We start from the raw sequence: 20,605 nt of genomic DNA on the forward strand, positions 1-20,605 counted from the left end.
GTAAAAGATACACAACTCAACTCTAGGAGACTTTAGTGAGTGCAAAGCAAGAAATCTTGAAGGCAGCAGTATCACCGTATCCAGGCAACACGTGGTAAGTCTCTGTGCTTATCTATTTATCTACATTAGAATTAGAATTCAGCTGTGTGATGGTTGTCATGGAGACATACATTAACATATTTATTTGGGCTGAAAAATCAAGTTGGATTTTTACGGACAGAAGGAAGTCTGATTTGGAAGATGAGTTTAAAATTGACAACTAAGCTTTGTCAATGAGATTAAATGGCAATCATTTTCCCTAAATTGAGTGATGTATATTACAGCTTCAAGGTACTGATGATAAAAGCACATTTCAGATACATGTTAAGACAAAAAGTTTCTCTAAAAACCAACTGCATGTTAGTAAATATATATTAAAATTCATTTTTCTAAATAACACTTTGTAAGTATATTGGGCTAAACAAGGTGCCTCTAAGTAAAAGAGTAACAAAACAGTCATTTGGTAAATCTTAGTTAAGCCTTTTTTGATAAACGTCCTCAAACTGAGAAAGTGAAAATAAATCCCCTTCAAAGTCAGATGTTGGATGCTTGGGGCTGGTGCACAGGGACGACCCAGAGGGATGGTATGGGGAGGGAGGAGGGAGGAGGGTTCAGGATGGGGAACACATGTATACCTGTGGTGGATTCATTTCGATATTTGGCAAAACCAATACAATATTGCAAAGTTTAAAAATAAAATAAAATTAAAAAAAAAAAACAAAGTCAGATGTTTCCAATTCTTTGTTTTCCAAAAATGACTGAGTAATGGAGTTGCCAGTAGACAGATCACTGAAATAATTTATTGATCACTTTTAGATTTCTGGCATGTAACTAAGGATAAAAAAAGTTAATAGACGATGCAGTTCTGGCATATTGTAAACACTGATATTTTAAAATCACAGGTATTACATCATCTTTTCAATGTGTATTTGACTTGGCTCACTCATTTCTATGACCTCATTTTTTTTTTTCTGTATCATTTCTTTTCCTTTGCACTCCTTCCAATTTCGTTTACATTCCTTTGGTAGTTTTTTTCTTCAACTGTTTTTTTCTGAATTGTGCTTCTGATTTCATGTGTGTGAGCTTAGTTGCTCAGTCACGTCAGACTCTTTGAGACCCCATATACTGTAGCCCACCAGGCTCCTCTGTCCATGTAGATTCTTCCGGCAAGAATACTGGAATGGGTTGCCATGCCCTCCTCCAGGGGATCTTCCCAACCCAGGGATTGAACCTAAGTCTCCCACATTGCGGGCAGATTCTTTACTGTCTGAGCCACCAGAGAAGCCCTCTAATTTTATAATTAAACTTAACTATAACTATTCATTTGTAACTTATAATTGAACCATTTCCCATTTTGTGTGTGATATGACATAGGAATTAAATAACATACTCTTTCACATGAGCATCTCTTACCCCAACTTGATATATTGAAAAATCTATTTATCCTTTCCCCCACTGGTCTATAATACCAGTTTTGTTATAAATCTAGGCCCCATATATATAGATGGATCTGTTTCTGAATTCTCAATTCTTTCTATTGGCCAATTTGTGTATCTTTGTACCATACACTGGCTTAATTATTATAATTTAATATTAAGTCACAATAAAAGGCAAGAAAGACACTTTGTCTTCACAATTTTTGGACCACTCCTTTACCGTTTAAGTTCAGAATTACAATGTTCAGATCATATCAGATCAGATCAGTTGCTCAGTTGTGTCCAACTCTTTGCGACCCCATGAACTGCAGCTCGCCAAGCCTCCCTGTCCATCATCAACTCCCGGAGTTCACTCAGACTCATGTCCATCAAGTCAGTGATGCCATCCAGCCACCTCATTCTCTGTCGTCCCCTTCTCCTCTTGCCCCCAGTCCCTCCCACCATCAGAGTCTTTTCCAATGAGTCAACTCTTCACATGAGGTGGCCAAAGTACTGGAGTTTCAGCTTTAGCATCATTCCTTCCAAAGAAATCCCAGGACTGATCTCCTTCAGAATAGACTGGTTGGATCTCCTTGCAGTCCAAGGGACTCTCAAGAGTCTTCTCCAACACCACAGTTCAAAAGCATCAATTCTTGTGCTCAGCCTTCTTCACAGTCCAACTCTCACATCCATACATGACCACTGGAAAAACCACAGTCTTGACTAGACGGACCTTTGTTGGCAAAGTAATGTCTCTGCTTTTGAATATGCTATCTAGGTTGGTCATAACTTTCCTTCCAAGGAGTAACTGTCTTTTAATTTCATGGCTGCAGTCACCATCTGCAGTGATTTTGGAGCCCAGAAAAATAAAGTCTGCCACTGTTTCCACTGTTTCCCCATCTACTTCCCATGAAGTGATGGGACAAGATGCCATGATCTTCGTTTCCTAAATGTTGAGCTTTAAGCCAACTTTTTCACTCTCCACTTTCACTTTCATCAAGATGCTTTTGAGTTCCTCTTCACTTTCTGCCATAAGGGTGGTGTCATCTGCATATCTGATGTGATTGATATTTCTCCCGGCAACCTTGATTCCAGCTTGTGTTTCTTCCAGTCCAGCGTTTCTCATGATGTACCCTGCATATAAGTTAAATAAACAGGGTGACAATATACAGCCTTGACGTACTCCTTTTCCTATTTGGAACCAGTCTGTTGTTCCATGTCCAGTTCTAACTGTTGCTTCCTGACCTGCATACAGATTTCTCAAGAGGCAGGTCAGGGGTCTGGTATTCCCATCTCTTGAAGAATTTTCCACAGTTTATTGTGATCCACACAGTCAAAGGCTTTGGCATAGTCAATAAAGCAGAAATAGATGTTTTTCTGGAACTCTCTTGCTTTTTCCATGATCCAGCAGATGTTGGCAATTTGGTCTCTGGTTCCTCTGCCTTTTCTAAAACCAGCTTGAACATGTGGAAGTTCACGGTTCACATATTGCTGAAGCCTGGCTTGGAGAATTTTGAGCATTACTTTACTAGCGTGTGAGATGAGTGCAATTGTGTGGTAGCTTGAGCATTCTTTGGCATTGCCTTTCTTTGGGATTGGAATGACAACTGACCTTTTCCAGTCCTGTGGCCACTGCTGAGTTTTCCAAATTTGCTGGCATATTGAGTGTAGCACTTCCACAGCATCATCTTTCAGGATTTGGAATAGCTCAACTGGAATTCTATCACCTTCACTAGCTTTGTTCGTAGTGCTGCTTTCTAAGGCCATCATTACAATGTTATGTATCACCAAAATAACAATAAAGATGAACACTAATTGTTGTTGTTAAGCTGCTCAGTCATGTCTGACTCTTTGTGACCCCACTGACTGCAGCATGCCAGGCTTCCCTGTTCATCACCAACTCCTGAAGCTTACTCAAACTCACGTCCACTGAGTCAGTGATGCTATCCAATCATCTTGTCCCCCACTGTCCCCTTATCGTCCTGCCCTCAATCTTTCCCAGAATCAGGGTCTTTTCCAATGAGTCATCTCTTCGTATCAAGTGTCCAAAGTATTGGAGTTTCAGCTTCAGCATCAGCCCTTCCAATGAATATTCAGGATTGACCGGTTGGATCTCCTTGCAGTCCAAGGGACTCTCAAGAGTCTTCTCCAACATCACAGTTCAAAAGCATCAATTCTTCAGCACTCAGCCTTCTTTATGGTCCAACTCTCACATCCATACATAACTACTGGAAAAACCACAGCTTTGTCTATATGGACCTTTGTTAGTAGTAGTAACGTTAAAATCCGAAAGTCTATTAGGAATTTGATTCTAGGTGTATTGAGAGAATTAGCATCTTTGCAACAATGAGTTTTAGAAACCATTAATACGGTGTTTCTCTCCATTAAGCTGGTTTGTAGTTAACGTCTTTTGATAAAAGTTTATGTTTGTCAATAAAGGTTGTTGACACTATATTTATTCAAATGCTGTTTATATTGTGCCTCTATCGTAAAACTTTATATTTTTAAAATTGCCCTTTCTGTAGTAACTCTGCTGTGGAGAAACCTGACAACACCAAATGATGAAGATTAACATCACTAGTGATGTCATGTGGACAGGATGTGATACAATCATGAGAAAACATCAGCCAAACCCCTTCCCTGGTGGCTCAGGCAGTAAAGAATATGCCTGCAATGCAGAAGACCCAGGTTTGATCCCTGGGTTGGGAAGATCCCCTAGGGAAGGGAGTGCTACCCACTCCAGTATTCCTGCCTGGAGAATTCCATGAACATAGGAGCCTGGCAAGCTACAGTCCATGGGGTCACAAAGAGTCAGACATGACTGAGTGACTTACACACACAAACACCCCAACTGAGGTCCATTCTACAAAAGATCAGACCACTGTCCTTCCAAGTGCCAGGTCCTAGAAAGAAAAGAGCAAGAAATTGATGTAAACTGAAATAGACTAGAGTTAACAGTTACATGGAGTTTGATCACGAAAGAGAGAAAAGGGCAAGGGTAGAAAAACTGAGGAAAATGTGAATAAAGGCATAGTTCAGTTAACATTATTGTATCAATGTTAATTTCTTAGCTTGAGAAGTTAAACCATGTTTAGGATGTTATAGGATGTTAATTATTTCAAAATAAAATGTTCTTAAAAATTACCTCCTCTATTTTTTTTTTGTTGGCGGTCCACAGAAATGCAACTGGCTTTTCTATACTCATCTTGTATCCAAAAACCTCGCTAAACTCTCTAGTTAATGCTAAGAATTTAGCTGCAGAGTTCTGTAAAATTTCTACATAGACAATTATCAGTTCAGTCGCTCAGTAGTGTCCGACTCTTTGCAACCCCATGAATCGCAGCACACCAGGCCTCCCTGTCCATCACCAACTCCCGGAGTTCACTCAAACTCACGTCCATTGAGTCAGTGATGCCATCCAGCCATCTCATCCTCTGTCATCCCCTTTTCCTCCTGCCCCCAATCCCTCCCAGCATCAGAGTCTTTTCCAATGAGTCAACTCTTCACATGAGGCGGCCAAAGTACTGGAGTTTCAGCTTTAGCATCATTCCTTCCAAAGAAATCCCAGGGCTGATCTCCTTTAGAATGGACTGGTTGGATCTCCTTGCAGTCCATGGGACTCTGAAGAGTCTTCTCCAACACCACAGTTCAAAAGCATCAATTCTTCGGCATTCAGCTTTCTTCACAGTCCAACTCTCACATCCATACATGACCACTGGAAAAACCATAGCCCTGACTAGACGAACCTTTGTTGGCAAAGTAATGTCTCTGCTTTTGAATATGCTATCTAGGTTGGTCATAACTTTCCTTCCAAGGAGTAAGCGTCTTTTAATTTCATGGCTGCAGTCACCATCTGCAGTGATTTTGGAACCCAGAAAAGTAAAGTCTGACACTGTTTCCACTGTTCCCCATCTATTTCCCATGAAGTGACAGGGCCAGATGCCATGATCTTGGTTTTCTGAATGCTGAGTTTTAAGCCAACTTTTTCACTCTCCACTTTCACCTTCATCAACACGCTTTTGAGTTCCTCTTCACTTTCTGCCATAAGGGTGGTGTCATCTGCATATCTGAGGTTATTGATATTTCTCCCGGCAATCTTGATTCCAGCTTGTGGTTCATTCAGCCCAGTGTTTCTCATGATGTACTCTGCATATAAGTTAAATAAGCAGGGTGACAATATACAGCCTTGACGTACTCCTTTTCCTATTTGGAACCAGTCTGTTGTTCCATGTCCAGTTCTAACTGTTGCTTCCTGACCTGCATACAGATTTCTCAAGAGGCAGGTCAGGGGTCTGGTATTCCCATCTCTTGAAGAATTTTCCACAGTTTATTGTGATCCACACAGTCAAAGGCTTTGGCATAGTCAATAAAGCAGAAATAGATGTTTTTCTGGAACTCTCTTGCTTTTTCCATGATCCAGCAGATGTTGGCAATTTGATCTCTGGTTCCTCTGCCTTTTCTAAAACCAGCTTGAACATCTGGAAGTTCACAGTTCACATATTGCTGAAGCCTGGCTTGGAGAATTTTGAGCATTACTTTACTAGCGTGTGAGATGAGTGCAATTGTGTGGTAGCTTGAGCATTCTTTGGCATTGCCTTTCTTTGGGATTGGAATGACAACTGACCTTTTCCAGTCCTGTGGCCACTGCTGAGTTTTCCAAATTTGCTGGCATATTGAGTGTAGCACTTTCACAGCATCATCTTTCAGGATTTGAAAGAGCTCAACTGGAATTCCATCACCTCCACTAGCTTTACTCGTAGTGATGCTTTCAAAGGCCCACTTGACTTCACATTCCAGGATATCTGGCTCTAGGTGAGTGATCACACCATCGTGATGATCTGGGTCATGAAGATCTTTTTTGTACAGTTCTGTGTATTCTTGCCACCTCTTCTTAATATCTTTGGCTTCTGTTAGGTCCATACCATTTCTGTTCTTTATTATTTACCAATAGTGACCATTTTTTTCTTCCTTTCCATTCCTACATCTTTTTTTTTTTTTTTTTTAAGGTTCACCCACTTGCAACATTTCACTCTGCTGGCTAGGATCTCTGGTACAATACTGAATAGACATGGTGATATCATGGATCTTTACCTTTTAAGAGTTAAATTATATCTGCTTATGGCCAGTGATTATTTTAATTTCACCAGAATAATGTAAGGAAAATAAATTGCTTTTGCTTTGAACATTTATATCATAGAGATTGCAATACAATTTTTAAAAATTTTCTAATACTAAAATGTTTATTTGAAAAGCATAAAAAGATATACTACACAAACTAACATGACAAAAAAAGAAAAGCAATACAGTATTATGTCACTAAAAGAAAATAAAAGTTCTGACGCTGACCTTTGTTACCTGTAGACAATTAACAGACTTTTCTTTCAGTTCATGGTATGGAGCTGTCATTGCCAAGTAGCTGCCAAGCCAGAGTCCCCAATTCCAAACCCTTCTCTCTTGTGCCAGAGGTGGTCTTGTGCATAGTTTTCCCGCAAAACAACATCAGTGGGAGGGGACTGAATGTCAGACCTCAGTTTGAGGCTTTTCAGAAGCAGGTAAGGTGGGTTCCTGCTCCTTTCTCAGTTGCTGGAGGATTCAAAGGTCCAGGATATAGACCATCATCTATTGATCAAGAACACGTTCAGTGTACTGCTTAATAGCAATAAATATATTTTAATTAGGTTGAAGCTATTATGTTTTTTGTAGTTCATTTACTATAGCACTTAGCTTTTCCCAAGTAACATAAAAACTGCTACCTTTAAGTGAAGTACAAGCCAAACAAAAAATCTAAAATAGATGAGAACTGCTTAGAGGCCCAGCAGCAGGAAAGAGAGAAACCAAGGAAAAGATAGAAACAGTCATGTCACACAGTCACAAATTTTCTTTTTTTAATCAATTGTTTAAAAAAGATTTTTTTTGATGTGGACCATTTTTAAAGTCTTGATTGAACTTGTTACAATATTGTTCTCTTTTATGTTTCAGTTTTTTGGCCGTGAAGCATGTAGGATCTTAGCTCCCCAACTAGGGATCAAACTTGCAACCCCTGCGTTGAAAGGCAAAGTCTTAACCCCTGGATAACCAGGGAAGTCCCAGTCACAAAACTTTTAATATTAATACAAGTGCTGGGTTGTGGAAAGGAATCCGTGGTGACAGAAGTCATAAAAGTGGTTGTGCCTCAGAGGGAGCAAATCAAAGTGAAATAGCTAGAAAGCGGCTTGCATTAGGGATAATGGAAATGTTCTCTATCTTATTCTTGGAGGTGGTTTACATGGGGGTATACAACTGTCAAAACTCATTAAACTGAAAGCTGTGTGTTTACTGTATGTAAATTATACCTCAATTTCTGAAAATGCATGAGATAGCTTCAAAGGCCCAACAAGTGTCTAACTAAGACTATGCATGTGTGCTCAGTCGCTTCAGTCATGTCTGATTCCTTGGGACCCCGTGGACTATAGCCCACCAGGCTCCTCTGTCCATGAGATTCTCCAGGAAGAATACTGGAGTGGGTTGCCATGCCCTCCTCAAGGGGATCTTTCCGACCGAGGGATCGAACCAGTGTCCCTTAGGTCACCTGCACTGCGGCAGGTTCTTTACCACTAGCACCACCTGGGAAGGCCAACTAAGCCTATAGCTGTAAGGGAAAAGAGACAGAAAGCAGAACATTAGAATAACATTATTACTTGCTGTATTTATTGAGAATTTACAAGAAAGAAATCTGCATGGGCAAGAAATAAGAGGTCTGAGGGCAAAACTGAAAGGGAGCAGAGAATCCAGAAATCTGGAGGCTCCCAGAGTTAGAAAATTTGACTGCTTCTGGACTATACACAGTAAAAGAGGAGACTGAAAAATGCTTTGAGCAAAAATGGCCTTTTACATTTTCTATTTTGAATGGAGGGAAGTCAGCCTTGCTGTAGATCAGGATGAGCACATGAACTTCCCATGAAACCTATTTCAATTGGCCAACCAAGGACCCTTGTAAGTTGAGAGACAGGGGAATTGCAGAGAGGAAGCAAAGGAATAAATTAGGTGTGGGATCCTCTGGTGTGCTCTTTTGGCTAGAGTGACAGTACATAATTTATTGTCCAAGCTGGGATAGTTTTGAGAGTGAAAGAGGGCATTATTACTTAATATGCATGAGCACTATTAATATAAACTGAGACTGTCCCTGCCAGACTGGGACACCCAGTCCCTCTCTTACTGGCAAATGGAGTCAACTACAAGAAGGCGGATTAGAAGCCAAAGTTTCTGAGGGCACAACAAGCCCCAAAACTTCACAAGCTTTGCCTCTAAGCCGCTGGCTGACTCTGCAAACAATGTGCAAGCTGCCAAAATTGCAAGGTCAGAGAGTAGGGAAAAAGGTTACATAGCCCCCAGTATGTGCTGCATGCTGAGTCGCTCAGTCATGTCCAACTCATTTCAACCCCGTGGACTGCAGCCCACCAAGCTCCTCTGTCCATGGGGATTTTACAGGCAAGAATACTGGAGTGGGTTGCCATGCCCTCCTCCAGGGAATCTTCCCAACACAAGGATTGAAATCAGGTATCCTGCATTGCAGGAGGATTCTTTACTAGCTGAGCTACCAGAAATGCCCAAATAGCCCCCAAAGAGGTATATTTTTCAAGGACCACGTAACTGTGGGCTTGGAAGAAGATGAGCAGAGAACCTTCCAGTAGACAGATTCAGGTCCTAGAGAATAATGTACAAAGAATTTTCATCTGGAGAGCAGGGCCAGAGTCTAACCAAGGGACATCTTCTACCCTGGATGAGAGATCTTCCAAACGCTTCTTGCCATTTTTATTTATTTTTTGGTCACTGTCAATATTCCTAATTCTAAATGCTCACTTAGCTTCAGAAAATTAAACACAAACTCATAACCTGCTACTTGGGCCTAATACAATAAATTATGAACACTGCATGTAATGTGATGGTGGTGAGAATAAACCCAAAGAGTCTTTTACAAAGATCACTGAGCTGCCTGCCAGGAGGCCATGATTCTCATCCAACCTTCACTATTAAGTGTGTGACCCTGGATAAATCATGATTCCTCTGGACTTCAGTTCCTTCATTTGTAAAATGAAGATGAGGATGCCTTCCAGTTCTGTAATTCTAATTTAAAATTCTTGACCTTGCTGAGCCAAAAGAACTACAAAAATCCTCTACAAAATGTCATTACCTGGAGAATCCATAATAGACAAGTGAGTCTGGTTTTTACAGCAGAAGCAACTCAGCACAATTCTAAAAAGTTATATTGGCAAGAAGGATCTTGGCACTTTTTCATTTCTTGATTTTTCTATATTATTTTGCTCTCATTATAGTACATTAAGGAATAAAATATAGCCCTTTTTAAGGGAAAAAGAAACCTGCCTTCCATTTCATTAGGCGTTCAAAACTAATCCAAAAAGAGGGGAGCTATATTGCAGATCGTCAGTCCAGGTTTGATGCATGAGACAGGGTACTCAGGGCTGATGCATTGGGATGACCCAGAGGGATGGGATGGGGAGGGAAGAGGGAGGGGGGTTCAGGATGGGGAACACATATACAACCATGGCTGATTCATGTCAATGTATGGCAAAAACCACTACAATATTGTAAAGTAATTAGCCTCCAATTAAAATAAATAAATTTAAAAAAAAGGAACACAAAGAAAAAAATTTAAAAAAAAAAGAAATTTCAATTCTTTGTAATATTTACAAACTAAATTTCAGAATGTTTTAAAAACCAAAATGCAATTTAGAGAAAACTTTCCATCTAAAAAAATACCATAAAACTATATTTTATTATACAGTCAGTATTCACTGAATCTTAAAAATATTATTTTTTCAAATATTAATTTTAACAATTTTTAATTAATTCACACTAATTAAAATGTGGAAAACATGTCTGCTAAATTTTAACTTTTGATGCTTCTAATTTCTGGAAGAAAATAACACTCGAGACTATCTTCTTCACTGATAAAAGACAAAAAGTAATATTTCATGCTACATTCTCAACTCATTAATATTCAATATTTGTTTTTCTCTTTCTGACTTCACTCTGCATTACAGACTCTAGGTGACCCAATTTCATTCATTTTTATGGCTGAGTAGTATTCCACTGTATATATGTACCACAATTTATTTATAGATTGATCTGCCTACAGACATTTAGGCTGCTTTCATGTCCTGGCTATTTTAAATAGCGTAGCAATGACATACATACACTACCATGTATAAAACAGATAGCTGGTGGGAAGCTGCTGTAAAGCACAGGGAGCTCAGCTCTGTGATGGCCTGGAGGGTGGGCGGGGAGAGAAGCTCAAGAGGGAGGGGATGTATGTATACATATGGCTGATTCACACTGCTGTACAGCAGAAACAAATACTACACTGTATAGCAATTATAGTCCAATTTTTTTTAACTAAAAAAACCCCCAATATCCTACATAGATATTGTGTTACTCATAATTAATAGTTTTATACATGTATAAGGATAACCTGATGGTTCAGTGGTAAAGAATCTGCCTACCAAGCAGGAGATCTAGGTTCAATCTCTGGGTCAGGAAGATCCCCTGGAGAAAGAAGTGGCAACCCACTCTAGTATTATTGCCTGGGAAATCCCATGGACAGAGGAGCCTGGCAGGTTACAGTCCATGGGGTTGCAAAAGAGTTGGACACAATATAGCGACTAGACAACAATATACACGTATAAAAATAAGAGCCAAACATTTGTCACTTCAAATCACTATATGCTGGATAAAGAAAAAACAGCCAACATTTTGCAGATCATGCTATCACATACCTTAATACCAGTGAGTTTCTAAATCAGTTATTTATTGTCACTGACTACAAAGCTATGGACCAGATGTTGCACTACCATACAAAACAAGGAATATAAACTTTACAGTGCTTTGAGAAAAGATTATTCAATTATCTGTTGAGTGAATAAAACAATAAGGAACTAAAATAAGCACCATAAAATACTCTGAATCTCTAAAACACAAATTTGAAGGCATACTTTAGATTATAATAAAAGATATAAATAAGTTTAAATAATGTAAAATTTGTAAGTGGAATATTTTAAATGTGCTAAGGAAATTATTTAGAGATACTTGACAGTAACTCTGAGGTAAAAGAAGATTTTCACCTTCCTCTGCTAAGTCACAGTATCACAACTTTTTTAATGATAAAAATTATCCCTTAAGAGACTGTTTCAAAAATTTATGTTTACACATAAGTACTGATGTTGAGAAGTCTCTTGTTTGTTCTTATGCAGAATACTTTGTATATGACAATTTTTTTCTCTGGATTCTGGGAGAGTGTCTTGTATTATTTCTCTGATAACTTTCTCCCATTTTCTCTTGGATTAAGTGAGTGACTGAACTTTCTGGATTATGTCAATCCCTGTCAGTCCGTCAGTTCAGTCACTCAGTCATGTCTGACTCTTTGTGACCCCATGGACTGCAGCATGCCAGGCCTCCCTGTCCTTCACCATCTCCCAGAGCTTGCTCAAACTCATGTCCATTGATTCAGTGATGCCATCCAACCATCTCATTCTCTGTCGTCCCCTTCTCCTCCCACCTTCAATCTTTCCCAGCATCAGGGTCTTTTCAAATGAGTCAGCTCTTCGCATCAGGTGGCCAAAGTATTGGAGTTTCAGCTTCAGCATCAGTCCTTCTAATGAATATTTAGGGCTGATTTCTATTAGGATTGAATGACTGGATCTCCTTGCAGTCCAAGGGACTCTCAAGAGTCTTCTCCAATACCACAGATCAAAAGCATCAATTCTTCGGTGCTCAGCTTTCTTTATAATCCAACTCTCACATCCATACACGATTACTGGAAAAACCACAGCTTTGACTAGACAGACCTTTGTTGGAAAAGTAATGTGAATATGCTGTCTAAGTTGGTCATAGCTTTCCTTCCAAGGAGAAGGTGTCTTTTAAATTCATGGCTGCAGTCACCATATGCAGTGATTTTGGAGCCCAAGAAAATAAAGTCTCTCACTATTTCCATTGTTTCTCCATCTATTTCCCATGAAGTGATGGGACCGGATGCCATGATCTTAGTTTTCTGAATGTTGAGTTTTAAGCCAACTTTTTTCACTCTCCTCTTTCACTTTCATCAAGAGACTCCTTAGTTCTTTGCTTTCTGCCATAAGGGTGGTATCATCTACATATCTCAGGTTATTGATATTTCTCCCAGAAATCTTGATTACAGTTTGTACTTTATCCAGCTCAGCATTTCACATGATGCACTCTGCACGTAAGTTAAATAAGCAATCCCTGTAAGAAATTTGTTTCAACCATCATATTCTTAATTTTTGTGGGTTTCTTTTTGTTCTTTAATTTTCGTTTCTTTTCTTCTCCTTTTTAAAAAGGACTCTGTTATCCACGCAAAATCTCACATTTTCAGAGACAGTACTTCTAGTCCATTTCTTAAGTTTCCTATTTCTGTCTCTACAGTTCTGTCTTAGAGTTCTCTGTTGCTCTTAATTTCTGCTTTCCTATGGGAGGCATTTCCACATATCTGTTGATCTTTGGCTGTCTTTTCCATTTAAGTGGGAAATTACTAGCAAAGCAAGATGGCAGCTCTGTCTGTGGACTGAGCTTGTTGAAGGTGCTCTTTATTGAAAAGCAGCCAGCTGGTTTTCCCTGTGGGGAACCCCTGTAAGGAGTTTCTCTGCAAACAGTTAGCTTCTCTAGAGAAACTCCTAGCACCTGAATGGGGACTTAGAAGTTTGGCTCCTGGTGCTCAAAGTGCAGGGCAGATGTCTACGTAACCCCACTCTCGGAGCTCCCACGTTCCCGAGCCTAGGTTCTCTTAAGACTCAACATCTCCAGAGAATAAACGTCTCATCCTCTGGGGAAGGTGGGTATCCAGCTGGGTTGAGACAAGGACCCGTGTGTCCAACTGGTCCTTTTACAGACTTTCAACTGAGTCTGTGTTTCTAACTATTCCTCCAGCCTGACCTGATAACTGTAATCACAGGACCTCCCAAGGTTCTGCAAGGCAAAACTGTTTCCTTTCCTGTTACTCTCTGTGGGAGCTCAGATTTTCACCTTCCTCTGCTAAGTCACAGCATCACAACTTTCTGTTCACGTCAGTGGATTAGGGTTAGTGATGTCATCTACCTTTTATCAAAGATAGAGCTGGAATTTTTTATTTCCTTCGTTTTGGATGGATTTTGTAATAAGAGAAGGCAGAACATTCTTTGCATCTTAAAATCAGAACCTACAGTCTTTACATGACTTCACACATCGTGTGTCACAGTCTGAGGCCACTATAGTTTTGGTCTGCTGAGCACTTGCTTCCATTGCCCTTCTTTGAATTCCTTTGGAGAAAGCCTCTCTCACTCCAGGAGACTCAAGGGGGGCCTTCAGTCCCTGGGCACACACACACCCCTCTACTGCAGAACCGGGAATACAAGTCCTTGGCTAGGACTCAGTGATCATTCATCACATGGGGTTAAGGAGAGTTGATTCGCATCTTCCTTAAGGCAGGTAGTGAGGCATTTGGCCCAATGAATTATCTTTCCATTGGGTCTGCTAAACTGGGAAGATGACAGTCCCAAGTTGCTGCCGGCCAGTCATCTTACTGATCACATGCTGTCTGGAGAATGACGAACAAAGAAACCGGCAGAGCTGAAAGAGTCCAGCTGAGATCATCTGAGTTCCTGGCTGCAGTCATTCCTGACGCCAGATGCATCTCTGGAAACCATAGTTATATAAACAATTAAGTTCCTTTGATTTGCATATGCTGGCTTGAGCTGGCCTTCACGCATTTGCAACCGAAAGAGTTCTGATGAATTCATCATTTAATTGAAGTGTTCCAAATTACTAACAGTTGAATGATACAATACCACTTCTTTGCCAAAAATTAAACAGCCTAACCTCTTTTACTAAAATAAAATCGCAAATCATACACCCATATGTCCCTTTCGCCATTTAGGTAAGATACTTTGATTTTATCTGAATATTCTCATTTTTCAGGGCAGTGTACCTTGAGAAAGATTTTTATATATATATATATATATATATATATATATATATATATGTTCTATAGTTTTACAAACCCAATAGCCCCTAACCTGCAGAACAAATTTCATCCAGGGACTTCAAAAAGTCTTATCATCTCTTTAAACCTTCTCTATCAGGGCTCTTAGTTTATAATAAACTTCAAGTTTTATGGCTGTCTTGCATAAAAGTTATGTGGAAAAACAAAATAATGTATCTCAAAATATTTGTTCCCTTTGAAAGAAAAGTAAGGTTTAAATGTAAATAATTATTTAGCCTCAATCTCTGATCTAGAGCCTGGATACCAGGATAATTTCAATGCAAGGGTTTATGGGAAAGAGGGAGAGAGTAATAAGATGCTTCCAAGGAAGTAGGTGGGATGCTTAGAAGTCCTGTGTCTCTGGATGCTCCTCCTGGACTAAGCTCTCCAATATCACCTCCGGGGCACTGTGCTCACCAGCCCACAGTCAACGTTTGAGCCTCTGAGTCTAAAGTTCCTATCTGGGTCTTTTATCAGTTTCAAGTGCATCTAGAAGCCATGCAGGTAATCCAACAGCACGAGGAGGCTAAACATTATTAATGTATTATAATTATTTTATTTGTATGAAAAATAAATCGTATTAATATTCCAGTCTCTCGCACTCTCTTTTATTGACTTACTTTTTTTCATGAAGCATTTCTATCTCTTATTCCTACTTTCACCATGGTTTGCTTCATAATGCTATCTTAAATAATAGCTTTTTGGCATAGAAACTCCTTGTATGCATAGAAATTGTGTCTGAGTAAACACAGATAACAATGAAGATAATTAATAGTTCAGTTCATTGAAACTGAGTATGTGCCACGCACTGTTCCAAGGGCTTTATAGGGTCTGTCTTCACTTCAAGCCTATAAGGTGGGAGGGGGAAGGTGGGTACCCTCATCCTCATTTTGCAGATGAGGGCGAGGAGGCACTGAGATGGGTAAGCAACTGCCCAGATGAGAGAGCAAACAAGGTATAAGTATGACTCCAGGTACTTTGTTCCAAGGACCTCTGCCCTTAAACAACTATTCTGTGCTCCACCAAGAAACACGCCATCAGTTATGGGCTGAATTGTGTTCCCCAAAATGTTATGCTGAGGTCGTAAGCCCGTGACCCTATGGACTCTGGCCTGCCAGGCTCCTCTGTCCATGGAATTTTTCCAGGCAAAGATACCGGAGTGAGTTGCCATTTCTTTCTCCAGGGGATCTTTCCAACCCAGGGATCAAACCGTGTCTCCTGCATTAGCAGGCAGATTCTTTACCACTGAGCCAACAGGGAAGCCCTGTCCTGGAATAGGGTAGGTCCTATTACAATATGATGGCTGTTCTTACAGGAAGAAAGGCTGGACACAGGGAAGACAGTAATGAGAAGATGGGGTAGAGGGTGGAGTGATGCAGCCACAAAGCAAGGAACACGTGGTGCCACCTGAAGCTATGGATCCGAGAGGCCTTTGCAGGAGCAGGGCTCTGCCAGCACCTGGATTTCAGTTTTCTTGCCTCCAAAACAGTGAGAGTAAAAATTTCTGTTGTTTAAAGCCACCCAGTTTATGGTACATTGTTACACACAATAGTCCTAGGAGAATAACAGTCTCTCAGGTATATTGAAACATGCTATCCTCTCAACCTGTTATTTTCAGTTTTAACACAAATGGCAGAGTGGGTAACATTTAACTTTCCTCTTAATTCTATTTAAAGAAAACCAAGAGTGAAGGGCAGGGGTTGCAGGGGGTAGGTTGTGAGACCTGGAGAGTTCTCACTCATCTCATAGAGGCAGCTCCTCACTAGCTCTAATGGATGACAGTCACTTCGAATGGCAGGCCTAAAGCTGTCACATCTTACAGTTTTCCAGAAAACCCAGAAATCTGGGTGTGCACATTAAAGGGGTTAACAGAAAATCCAATTAGAAACTAGTTGGAATAACACCAGTTAATAACGTTATTCATGTTGAAAACAAACACTGTACAAGCCAAATGTGGTCCATAGCGATGGACCAAATTGGGCCACAGTGTCTGCTGTGTGTGTGCACTCTTTGCTTCCTAGGTCTCCTTTCCCATTCTGGAGGCCTCCAGCCACCACACCTAGGAAGCAGGTTCAGGGTTGGCCCAAGAAGTCAGTGGGAGTCAGCACCTCAGGACCAGGGACCCTTCTTGGGATGTGTGGCAGATGGGGAAGAGTCCTACACACATCTGCTCCAAGGCTGACTGAGTGCAGACTTCTCGATCCATATCTGAGCACTGTTCTAATACCATCCTTCCAATGGTCTCAGCTGGTCTTCTGAAAGCATTTATCTTTAGACTTAGGGCTTTAATGGGGTAAAACTTTGGGTTAAGCCTAGGACATGACCTTGGTACTTCCCAGGCTCACAGACACTTCATTCATAGTCTTGTCCTTATAACTTAATGAGTTCCCTACCTTTCTTATCTCTTCTCTGTATACTTGAAAGAAGCGTAACTGGATGACAACTCAGAGCTCAGAGCTGTCTTTCAGTATTCACCATCCTGTAATCTATGAAAGGTGCCCAGAAACCTGGAACCACTTTTGAACAGCAATTCTGTGAAAGCACGTTTACAAAATGTGACTTTCATACTTGGGCTTACTAAAAACTTCAAAAATATAAACTGTTCTGAGAACATTAACATTATTGCTAGTCTGACACATCTATGACTATTCAACAGCCTGAGAATTTTCCAGGTCCTCACTGGCTACAAACATTTCTTCAGTATCTACTAGAGTCCAAACCTGTTTGATATGGTGCAGAAATGAATCATCTCTTCTGGTGAATGAAAGGGGGTCCCTGGGATGCTGCCAGGACTCTCTCCGTTGCACCTGAGATACCTAAATCAGGGATGAGATACCTAATTCAGGGATGCAGCTTGCACATCACGGTGGTAGGGATTATAAAACTGACAAATGTCATTTTGGAAGCTTTATAGAGCAATGTTAAGATGTGAAATACCACAAAATCTGTCCAAGTCATCTCATTTAATGTTTTAAGGTTTTTACTAGTTTTTCTCTTGACTTAAAAATCTCTCTTCTTCCATTGGGTTTTATACCTATAAAATCATACTGAAATTCACTAGCTTATTATTCTCACAACAGTATCAAATGGTCAGTAAAACGGGTTTTAGTCCCGTAGGACAGCCAAGGGAACTGAACCTGAGAGCAGCTTTGGTTGTCAGTGGGGAAGGAGAACCTTACTACACCCAAATCTGCCTCCAACCTCCAATTTCAAGTCACTGATCTTTCTCAACCAATAAAAGGCACATGGGCTTGTAGGATCAGGCTGTTCAAATAGTGAGATGATCAGATTTGGGATTGAAACCCAGATCTATCACCGACTAGACCTCTGACCTCAGATTCCTTTTTTAAACATTTCTCAAGCCCAAATTCCTCCATTGTAAAATGGAGTTAAGATCCTAAAAGACACATAAAGGACATGGTGCAGAACAGTACTCAACAGATTTAATTTCTCCTCTCTCCCCTTTCTCCTACAGGCTCCTTCAAGTCTAAGCAGACCATTCATCATCTGGTTAAACATTTGGATGATTAGTGAAAAACCTAAGTTTTATATATTAAAATAAAAAAGTGGAGCTATTGACAACACAACAATAAATTGTCACAGGCAAACAAGGCCACAGCAGAAAGTGCTGTCGCATAAGCACTATTACAAAACAGCCAAGAGAGTGGTTCTTTTTTTTTTTTTTAATCTGTGATGTTGAATCCTTTTTTAAAGGAGACAGGTCACATCAAAACATCTCATCTTGAATTTATTCTCTGCCATCTAATAAACAAGGCCCACTGTTGCCAAACATAAATTATTTAAAACACACCAAAGAGATGAGAAATGTGTTCAACTAATGCAAAATTTGAGAGTTCTGAGTGTGGATACCCTGGCAGCCTTCTCGTCCCACATCAGCCCCCAGGATTACCTGGGGTGTCAGTGTCACAGGAGAACTAAAATTCTAACTCCTTTCATCTCCTATCTGCTGGCTCCCCTGGGTGAGGATGGGGTGCGGGTGCTCATGGACCAACACCAGCAGGGGATGGGCCCAGAGAGGACGTTGGGGGCTGCAGAAACGGGCAGGAGACGAGCACAAATTCAGAGCAAGGATAGCTGCTCCTGTCAGGAAGCAGGCATGGGTTGCTACCAGAAAAATGAAGCAACTATCAAATTTAATGCTAAAAATATTAAAGTGCATAGCATAATTTAGACTACTGCTTCAAATTTCAATGAGATGCTGGAGAATTATGTGCCAATAAGTATGGTGTATGTGACTCTGGCTATTGGCACAATCCCGCAGAACTGGGGTTATGTTATTGCATGTGTGGGTGGTTATTAAACGCTTTATGCTTAAGCTAAAGGTCGTATTCCTCCGGCACATAACTTCAGTTACGATTATGAGTTAGACTTGGTCCATGAGCAGACAATGGTCTCCTTCCATTAAATGCAAACTGTGGGAAATTACTGTATAAGTTGCCAGGCTGTGAGAGAAAAGAGATCACACTAATGAGGGTGAAGTGGTGTAATAGGTTCATAAAACAAATCATGCCAAGCTCAAGAAAGATATCGTCAACTCCCAGACACCCAAATTAAAAATGACCCCCATGTGACAAGACAACTGAAGCACTGTTTACCATCCTCATCTACTGTGGGGAGGGTCAGCAGAACAAGAGCCTCCTTGCCCTCAGTTCAGAGCTCATGAGAGTACCAGTGACCTAGAGCTAAATGTTTCTTATGCAAATATTGGAAACCCAAAAGCTCCTGTCATGAGGGTGTTTAATGGGGGGGGCACCCTGCCAGAGCCCCTGCTCAGACTTCCTACTGCTCAGGCTGCCCAAGAAGTCCCTATTTTGCTTCCAGGACATGAGAGATATGCTTCCATATCCAGAGTCAGAGGTTCTCTACAACGGCGGTCCCTAAACTTTACAGCATCAGGGACAGGTTTGGGGGAAGACAATTTTTTGACAGAATGGGGCAGGCGGATGGTTTTTGGGTGATTAAACACATTACATTTATTTCTATTATTATTACATTGTGAAATATAATGAAATAATTATACAGCTCACCAAAATGCAGAATCAGTGGGAGCTCTGAGCTTGCCTTCCTGAGCTCAGCCAATAATGGGAGTGATGCTGCTGCTGCTGCTGCTGCTAAGTCACTTCAGTCGTGTCCGACTCTGTGTGACCCCATAGACAGCAGCCCACCAGGCTCCCCCGTCCCTGGGATTCTCCAGACAAGAACACTGGAGTGGGTTGCCGTTTCCTTCTCCAATGCGTGAAAGTGAAAGTGAAAGTGAAGTCGCTCAGTCGTGTCTGACTCTTCGTGACCCCATGGACTGCAGCCTACCAGGCTCCTCTGTCCATGGGATTTTCCAGGCAAGAGTACTGGAGTGGGGTGCCATGGCCTTCTTCGATGGGAGCGATGGGAAGAAGCTATAAACACAGATGAAGCTTCATTCACTTGCCTGTGGCTGACCTTCAGCTGTCTGGCCCAGTTCCTATCAGGCTGTGGACTGGTACCAGTGGCCCATGTGTTGGGGATCCCTGCTCTACAAACAGTGTGATATGTGGTGGCTGCACCAGTACTTATGAGTTAAACAATCTTGGGAGGGCAGACTGAGAAACTTAATGACTATTTATAACTGTTTTTGTGGAAAAATGTTTTCTGCATTCCAAACAATGGAACTGGACATGAACTTTGGGACCACAGTTTATTTCTGAGGCTGGGAAATGACTGTGTCTTGCTAATTACACCACGGCCAGTTTTCCCAGGGCAATATGGCAGCATGGTGGTCTGCCAGGGGGACAAGACGAGGATGAATGGTTGCCATGAATATGGACCATGTGTGTCTGTAAGGATGTAAGATAGAGGGGAGGATGGGAGAAAAGCCCAGGCACATTCTTAATTTGTTAAACAAATACTGAGCATCGTTAAAGGCTACGCTGAACGCTGTGCAAGACAAAACTACATTAGACAAAATGTTTGATTTTCTGGTCCTAAGATAGACACCAACACACACACACTGACGTGGCAAGGTAAAATATGCTGAAACAATGATAAAGAAAATCCTGGGTGAAGTCAGCAGAGAGAAAGAAAGCTCATGCTTCTAGCTAGAGTGATCAGGGGAAGCTTCGTGGAGCGC

At 40.8% G+C, this 20,605-nt stretch overlaps 1 protein-coding gene across 16 annotated transcripts in view; it reads right to left on the reverse strand.

Moving 5' to 3' along the window:
- Positions 1-20,605, reverse strand: part of ZNF438 (zinc finger protein 438) — a 198,962-nt gene that overhangs the window by 75,742 nt on the left and 102,615 nt on the right. For 8 of the 16 annotated variants that reach the window (XM_070381852.1, XM_070381848.1, XM_070381851.1 and 5 more), the window contains one exon: positions 17,202-17,297. The exons of the other annotated variants lie outside the window; for them this stretch is intronic. In XM_070381852.1, the coding sequence (XP_070237953.1) occupies positions 17,202-17,297 (96 nt within the window). The remainder of the gene's footprint in view (positions 1-17,201; positions 17,298-20,605) is intronic. 16 annotated transcript variants of the gene reach the window in all.

Source organism: Bos mutus, chromosome 13 (assembly GCF_027580195.1).
Source record: "Bos mutus isolate GX-2022 chromosome 13, NWIPB_WYAK_1.1, whole genome shotgun sequence".
NCBI classification, from domain to species: domain Eukaryota; kingdom Metazoa; phylum Chordata; class Mammalia; order Artiodactyla; family Bovidae; genus Bos; species Bos mutus.